The following is an 8832-nucleotide window of genomic DNA, read 5'->3' on the forward strand; positions in this document are numbered from 1 at the left end:
GCTTAACAAAACAACAAAAAAATAACCTTTTTATTTTAACCTTAAACAAATCAAGCATGCATTTTCAGAGCATGATTTGAATGACCAATCAATAAATAATTTCTCCAAGGTTTCTAATAAAGAATACCATGAAATGGTGTCTACATGCTAATTGTAAAATCTAAACCCATTCAGACCTGAGGCTGATTCTACAAATTCTACTTCTGATGTAACCTAACAGTTTTCTGAAATAGGTCTGCTGCTGTATCAATGGTTCTCAACTTCTCAAACTTTTTCATGTCAAAGTAAGCCTTGCCATATCTCCTGTTTCTGTAGTGTGAGGCAGGTTGATGTACAAGTACACCCCCTGGACATGATGTACAAGTACACCCCCTGGACATGATGTACAAGTACACCCCCTGGACATGACGCTAGTGTGTTGCAGGGAGGGACTAACCCCCAATCCAACCCTTGATGCTGAGTGCCAAGCAGGGAGGCACTGGGTCCCACCAGTCTTTGGTATGACCCGGCCCGGGGATCGAATTATCGAACCCCGACCTCCCAGTCCCGGTCCTCCTCACTAATGTGATAACATGATAAAATACCACCATTTCTTTCTACTCGGTCTGTGTCTCATGAGGGCTGTGGGCAGTTCAGAAACCCGCCCACCAGTGACATCATTGATGGGAAATCAAAGGTAATAGAAACAGCAGGCTTTCTATTCCTGAAAAGTTGCAATGCGATAATGAAAATCAAAATATATTTTTTTAATCTTGTTTAAAAAACAAATCTGCCCAACGATGATGTTGGTGGATGGGTTTCTGAACGGTCCACAGCCCTCATATGAGACACAAACTGAGTAGAAAACAGTTGTAGTATTTTATCATGAACATTAGCGAGGACAAATTATATGAAGATAAATTGAGAAGTGAAGTGGTCCTTTAAGTTCTATCGTGTGTTGTCAATAGTTTGAGGGCCCAGGCCAGCTCCTAATATCCTCATGTCCCACAGGTTGAGAATGACAACATTTTGCTGAGAAAACCTCAAGTGACAAAAAAAACATACTCTGACTGTAGCTATACCATCATGATGCCATGAATGTTAAATAAGCTGCCTTCATAACAATATAACATTACAAAAAAGTAAATTAAGTGAAACAGTTGGAATTAGTGCCTCCTGGGAACATTTATTTTAAACGGTGCATGGCCGTTAACATTTCAGCTAGTTCAGTGTTGAAAATAAAACCGCGTAATCGTGGCTTTTCAATTCAATAACACTTAGTGCTAGTCGTCAGGTTTTGGATTCAATGCGATTTAACACTTTACATGTCAGCAAGTTCACACAGTTTGCTACACTTTATCATTAAACATTACAGGGAAATAAATGTGTCGTTTTCCACTTTCACATACACCCTGTAGTACACGCACACCCATTTGAGAAACATTGCACTACTCTACTCTGCTCTCACATAAGATATCATTATTTTATTGAATTAAGCACTTCAAATCACTTTTGTATAGCTTGTGGAGTCTGATATACGACTGACATACACTACACACATTACATAAATTACGAGCAATTTCCAAAGAGAAAATGTTAGTATAATGGAAACATGAAGAAAGTTACTGATTTTAGTTTTTTCGAAAATTGCATTTCTTATAGTAACAGTGATTGTCCAATCCCAGCGTAGCAATAACCGTTTCTATTAGTGATGCACCGATAGGTAAATTATTTAGTTTTTGTTGTTTTTATTTCTCCCTTTTGTGCTGGGGAAAGAAATACATCTCCAATACAAGAAATACATTTTCAGAATCTACAGCTTGGTGGGCTGTAGATAACCAACAAACCAACATACAGTAGCAAAATGTATGCTTATCAACAACAGATAAATATCGGCTACTGTCAGTTTTATTTGCCAATACCGATAATGGCAAATATCGGCCGATAAGTATGTGTGGCCAATACATCGGTACATCCCTATAGTTTCCATCAACCATGGTATTATTAACTATCATTTTTTCGAACTTTCCGTGTGTCGCTGACTCACGGACAACCCAGGGATGCATTGTGCCAAGTTGGACAGAATCAAAACCTGCAAAAGCAATTCCAGGCTTCCAGCTACCCAGACCAGTTCCTTTCCCGAAGGCCTAAGCCAACATTTGCCATGTGCCAATCTGGGTACCTATTGGCAAAACAGCACCCTCTTTAGCAATGTGCAAGTAAGTGCAGGGACATTTAAAAGGGCTAAATAGTTGTTCTACAAACATGACACATTTACTGAACCAGTATTCAAAGACAAACAAGTGTATTTATATACATTGCATTAGTGATAGTCATGGAAATAAGTTTCTCTCATTTAAAGAATAAACAACATTTAAAATGAGTGTCATTTACTGACAATAATTTAAAATCAAACAAAAGGTCATTCCCATTCCAAGGACAGGAACGTCTTATCTTGCTGTGGTCAACAGCTGCAATTACTAACAACGCAATCTGAAGCCTGTTGCTGTTAAAAGGATCACAAAACAAACACCAGCATCCTGACGCAATGCACAGCTAGTTAGTTTATTCATGACTTGTCCATTTATTAACTACAAAGTCAAAGTCGTACGATTTGTCACACGTTACCGCAGTGAAATTTGTTCTCCGCATTTGACCCATCTCTTGGAGCGGTGAGCTACAGCTGTGCCGCGCTTGATTCGTTGATTTGACCCCCCAATCCAACCCTTTGATGCTGAGTGCCAAGCAGGGAGGCATTGGGTCCCATTTTTACAGTCTTTGGTATGACCCGGACGGGGATCGAACCCCGACCTCCCAGTTTCAGGGCGGACACTCTAACCACAAGGCCACTGTCTGGTTTACTGTCTACTACTACTATTAGTAGTTACTACTCACCTTGCGGTACACAAACCCTCCTTTCTGATAATGTTAACACAGTCAATTACTAGAGATGTGGTTTCTCCCTCTGAGATGTTCCTTTGGGGTGCATACATTTGTTAGACATATTAACAGTCCGGCAGGCATTAGTTCAACAACACTGTCGCTTCCGACATGTGCTGCCGGTTACAACTAACCTGTGCTAGTGCGGGTTAAAACTCACCTGTGGCTTCTGACATGCGTGGCAGGTTAAAACAAAGCTGTGGCTTCCTATAAGGTTAGGGTTGGGTTTTGGGTAGGGTGTCGGACTCATGACTGTAGGACTGTTATTACAGTCAAACACATGCACCCTGATCCTTTGCCTGTAGTCAATTTAGTTTGTTGAATGTTTTGTTGCCTTGTTGGAGAGATTTAGAAGAGATTTTGGAGCTCTGATTATTTTGGCAAACCACTTGCTTCTGCTTGGCTCACATAACAGTAACTGTGTGGGGCGGAATGGTCTTTCTCCCCTGTATGAATCCTCATGTGTTTCCTCAGATCACTCATTTGATTAATGCCTTTCCCACAAACTGTACAAATACATGGTTTTTCCCCTGTATGGGTCCTCATGTGTTTTTTCATATCACTCTTTTTTGAAAAGCCTTTGTTACAGACTGAACAACTAAAGGGTTTTATCCCTGAATGAGTCCTCATGTGCGTATACAGATTACCTCGGTTGTTAAAGGGTTTTTCACAAATTGTACAACTAAAGGGTTTTTCACCTGTATGAGTCCTCAAATGATTTCTCATAGTACTCATTTGAACAAAACCTTTGCCACAAACTGTACACCTGTGAGGTTTTTCTCCTGTATGAGTCCTTGTATGGGCTTTCAGATCGTTAACATAAGCAAAAGGTTTGCTACAGAAAGCACAACTAAAGGGTTTTTCCCCAGTATGACTCCTCATGTGTTTTTTCACATCACTCATACAAACGAAGCCTTTGTTACAAAATGAACAACTATAAGGTTTTTCCCCTGTATGAGTCCTTGTGTGGATCTTTAGATTATACATTTGACCAAAATCTTTACCACAAATAGTACAACTATATGGTTTTTCCCCTGTATGAGTCCTCATATGTACGTTCAAATTGCCCTTTAGATTAAAGCTTTTACCGCAAACTGTACAAACAAATTTTTTCTCCCCAGTTTGACTTGCCATGGATGGAGTTTGTTTTGATAATATCAGCTCCTGGGACAGCTTGATGTTGCTCAAACACAACGATTGTCCTTCATCATTTTCTGTCTTGTAAGATTTCAGTATGTTCAAAGCTTCCCTGGTCTCCTCCCAGTCGTCGCTGTCCTCAGTGTCAGATTCACGACAGTGTGAGGAGAGGAGGCGGACATGACTTGTGGGTTGCGACACTCCACGGTCCTCTGCATCGACATGTACCTTGTCCTTCATGGGACCGGTGGAGGTGCTGGCTACAGGCTCCGTGTCTCTGTTGTCGATCTCGTCTTCACTTTTCACTGACAGTAATGTCAACATGGACCAATCAGCCACCTCGTGTTCTTCTTTGATCTGCGGAGGCTCCGGTTCCTCCTGGGCCAGGCTGGGGCTCCTCTCCTGCTGCTCAGGGGAAGCCTCCTCTTTACCAATAGGGAGGTGCAGGAACTCTAGGCAAAATATCAAATGAGAGAAAACAATATCTTTCATCAAATTTTAATATTAAAAACATTTTAAAACTATGTTTTGGGAGCTTCCTGCCCTTCCACATACATGAAATTCCATAGGCAGTAAATACAATTCTCCCTACTCTCTTTTGGGCACGACACACAATGTTTTAGATCCTAGTACACTCGAAAAATGAAACCCATCAGGCATACTGTACAAGCAAAAACACAGATGCTCCAGTCTTGCATGTGAAGATATTCTTCCTGCTTAATAGAATGTGATTCTAAAACTAACCTACACACCTAGAAAAGAATATTCTTACAGCTCAAACAACTTTAAATTGATTGTTATCTTGAAGAGTATCTCTGAACTATCTAAGAAACAGTTAACTGGCATTCCTGTGTGTGTGTGTGTGTGTGTGTGTGTGTGTGTGTGTGTGTGTGTGTGTGTGTGTGTGTGTGTGTGTGTGTGATGTGATGTGTTGTGCCTGTACGATGGTCATGTGCATGTATTTCCTATAGAATCTTATTTTTGTATTTAAAGTCTGAGAAATGATGATCTGATATTTTAACCACTTCAAACCCAGCATCCCTATTTTGGGGGAACGTTCAGCAAAAGTAGCAAAAAAAAGAAATCCTTAAGGACCCCAACCTTAGACAGGATTACATCATTATCATTGAAACTGAGTTGTTGACGATGTCTGCTTCAACTAATGTCTGCTGGTCGACAGACAAAGTCATTGATTTTGTTTGTTCACCTGAAAGAGTCTTGTTGCCCCTCGCGTTTCCATCAAGTGATGTCGAAGTTGACCCATCAGCCTCCTCTGGTCTTTGAAGTAGTTCCTCCTGTTCCTCTTTGATCTCTGGTTTGTCCTGGACCAGACTGGGACTCCTCTCCTGCTGTTCAGGGGAATCCTCTTCACACACAGGAAGGAGTAGGAGGTCTAGAAGGAGGGAAGAGGAGCAAATAAATGGTCCTTTTTGAATGGATAAGAAAACCTCAGTGATGTTGCGTGCCCTGCATCTCGGACACATATAAATACAAAAGGACGCAGTGAACTCACTATTGATGTGTGGAGGACATTATATTCCCCCCAGATGAATGTTCAACAGACCAAAACATTAACCATGTTTTGATTAGTAATAAAGAAGTTTGTTTCTTTCGTACCTGAGAGAGAAAGACTGTTCCTGTCTACTAATATCAACGGTGAGTCGTCATCATCATCATCTGCTTCCTTTGGCATTTGAAGAAGGTCATCCTGCTCTTCCTTAATCTGTGGACACTCTGGTTCCTCCTGGACCAGATCACTGGGGTTCCTCTCCTGCTGGCCAGGGGAACGCTCTATAGAGGGAGAGAAGATGCAGCAAACGTTAGCAAAGAGAAAACACTACTATCCTTGTGGGGACACTTGGTCCTCACAAATACAGGTACAAAACACGCATGCACGCACACAGAAAACACTCTAATTGAATTGTCTTCATATTGTCCACGTCATGTCGTTTGAAAGACTATATGCTGGATAGTCTGCTGCGAGGTTACTTCTTGGTGGGAAATAAATAAATAATTCGAGTACGATATAATATAATACAAGAGAATGACAGCTTGGCACGCGCGACAGTAAGAAAACTAATATTCTTTATGCCGTTTATTTACATACATAACATGTGTAAACTTGAAACATTATTGTACTGTAAAAAGGTCTCTTTTCCCTTGATCTTTTTTAGTATAATAGTATTAGTTTACTATAATTAGATTAATACACGATAATCAACACTAACACTTTAGAACACACCCAAATGAAATCATACACCGTATGTTCAATAAATCATTCAATCAAAGCAAACGGCATAAACAATATTAGATTGCGTCTTCTACAAAACTAAAAGTTACAGCTGTACTGTCGTGCGTGCCAAGCTGCCATTCTCTTGTACTTGTATTATTTCCCACCACGGAGTATCCTATAATCAGAGGCAGGTGGGGTGTTAACATGTCTATGCTCGGATATACATACGCGTCGCGTTCCTAATACATGTAAACGACATGAAATCAGCTTGTTCCTGTTCGCGGATGACTCGGCCCTGCTGGTCTCGGACAGGGACATCACAAATTGCAGTGTTGAAAAAGTAGAAAAGGCCCTCAGCTCTGAATTCGGTAGAATCTGCACATGGCTCACTGACAACAAACTATCATTACACCTGGGAAAAACGTAATCCATTCTCTTTGGATCAAATAGCAATCTCAGCAAAGCTGACGGCTTCTCAGTTAAAGTGGGTGACAAATTTGACAATGTTATCACACGAAAAGACAAAATTACCTACCTAGGTTCCATCCTGGAGGCAAGTCTTTCCTGTGATACCAATGTAATAAATAATAGATTTTACAGGGGTCAGTTTTGAATTGCAGCTGTCCGTAGGTGCCCTTTGAGAGCGGTTTTGAAGGAGTCAAGGGAATTGCATGTCTTGATGACTGTTGGTAGGGCGTTCCACATTTTGGTGGCATAGGAGCGAAAAAGATACCCATGTACCTGTCAAAATACTTCCTTAATGTCAACGAAGTCTACAATCACAACACCATGGGGTAACGGGTTCCACAAACCACGTTCAACCCAGATTCGGCTCGAATTTCGCTCCTCTACAGAATATAGAATAATTGTTATTTTGATTTGCTTTACGTTTGCCTGTTATCTCTCCAACATCAATGCAGCATTGGAATTGTGGACAAAATATAATCCAACAATATACAAATATTTAGTTTTAGGACTAAATCGAGGGTAAATCTCATCAAATGGTTCGTGGCTCAAATGCTGAATAAACAATAATGGACCTTGAAATGAAAAAGGTTGGAAACCTAACCTACCACTGATATGACTTCCACGGGGCAGCCCCCGGACTGTTAAGACACTTTCGGGACCCTTTTCTGCATTTACTTGTGGACGGCGGTATCGCCTTTTCTGTATTTTGCCAAAATTCTGAAAAGGTAACCGAAACCGAGAGTTCCGAAAGGGGCTAGCAGGACCGTAAACTCTGCCTCTCAGGGAAATCAGGGAATCCATTTTTGATGAAATGAACATGCATGGTGGAGTCGGTGGACCCTCTTGTAAACAAGTGTAATGCTTAATTGGGTCGTCCACTCACAGTTAACAGTCTTTGTATTGAGTTTGTGCTTGAAATGTACTGTAATTCTGCAAATTCTTTCAATCAATCAATCAGGGTCCTTTTGGAGACCCCTCTCAGTGAGAGGGGTCTCCAAAAGGATTTCCCTGATTTACAACTCGATAATGAATGGGGGTCCATAAAATTTAAGTTTGATTTTTTAAGCTACAGACAATATAGTGACTTGTCACTTGGCAAGGAGTCTACCAACCTGTTCTGTGTGGTTTTAAAACCACATCCAGGATTCTCTGTTGCTGCTCAATCTGTTGTTTGGAGCTGAAAGCCTGGTCCTCATATTCTGTTACGATTCTTTCAACCACCACAAAGATCTCTTGAGCGGCTGCACTGAGCCGCTCGTTGACGAAGGACCTCAGTGTTTGTAGTAAAGCCATGATTTGCAGAATTCATTTAAATATTAAAACGATGGGAACAGGTGCTTTCAGTGCTTGACAGACTGACATTAGCTCGATCGGTGTGTCTGTTAGCATAGCCATCTTTAGAGCCAAACAAGGCAGCGTCTAGTGAGCTAATCTAGTGAGCTAATTTAAGACTTCCGGTGGACGATCTCTTCAAAATAAGAGTACCCTCTAGAGTATTGAAAAAAAGTTTAATTTGCACATTAAAACTACAAATTAAGCATTTAAATGATGCTATATGATGCTATAAGACACACATTATGTTTCTGTGTAAGAATAAGTAATTAAATCCTTATAATAATAATAATAAAGTTATCTAAATGGATAAATGCTATTCACTGGAGTGCATGGACTTTATAAAGTGGACACTGGACAAAAGACGGCTCCGCAAGGCAACTATCTGGACATACCCACGCGTTCGGGGAGATGTCCTATACCACACCCCACTCTCCGCTAAGCGGGAGAGGTGTAAAATTCACAGTAGCAGACCTTCTACTGGGGTCAAGGCTGACAAAAAGTACCGTTTCCGGACCCAGAATGGACACTGGACAAAAGACGGCTCCGCGAGGCAACTATCTGGACATACCCACGCGTTCGGGGAGATGTCCTGTACCACACCCCACTCTCCGCTAAGCGGGAGAGGTGTAAAATTCACAGCAGCAGACCTTCTACTGTGGTCAACGCTGAAAAAAGTACCGTTTCCGGACCCAGAATGGACACTGGACAAAGAGGCCTCCGCGAGGCAACTATCTGGACAT

The 8832-nt window shown here is 41.2% G+C and overlaps 1 protein-coding gene across 1 annotated transcript; it reads right to left on the reverse strand.

Annotated features, from left to right (window-relative positions):
• Positions 1–1926: 1926 nt before the first annotated feature.
• On the reverse strand, positions 1927–8088 carry LOC310860270 (uncharacterized protein). The gene is made up of 4 exons (XM_083767089.1): positions 7870–8088; positions 5674–5847; positions 5264–5449; positions 1927–4508 (listed from the first exon to the last, which is right to left on the reverse strand). The coding sequence occupies exons 1-4, from the start codon at positions 8048–8050 to the stop codon at positions 3292–3294; spliced, it is 1758 nt and encodes a 585-aa protein (XP_083623215.1). The 5' UTR covers positions 8051–8088; the 3' UTR covers positions 1927–3291.
• Between the last annotated feature and the right edge of the window lie 744 nt (positions 8089–8832).

The sequence above is a fragment of the Protomyctophum parallelum genome (assembly GCF_964188405.1).
Source record: "Protomyctophum parallelum genome assembly, chromosome: 6".
Classification (NCBI taxonomy): domain Eukaryota; kingdom Metazoa; phylum Chordata; class Actinopteri; order Myctophiformes; family Myctophidae; genus Protomyctophum; species Protomyctophum parallelum.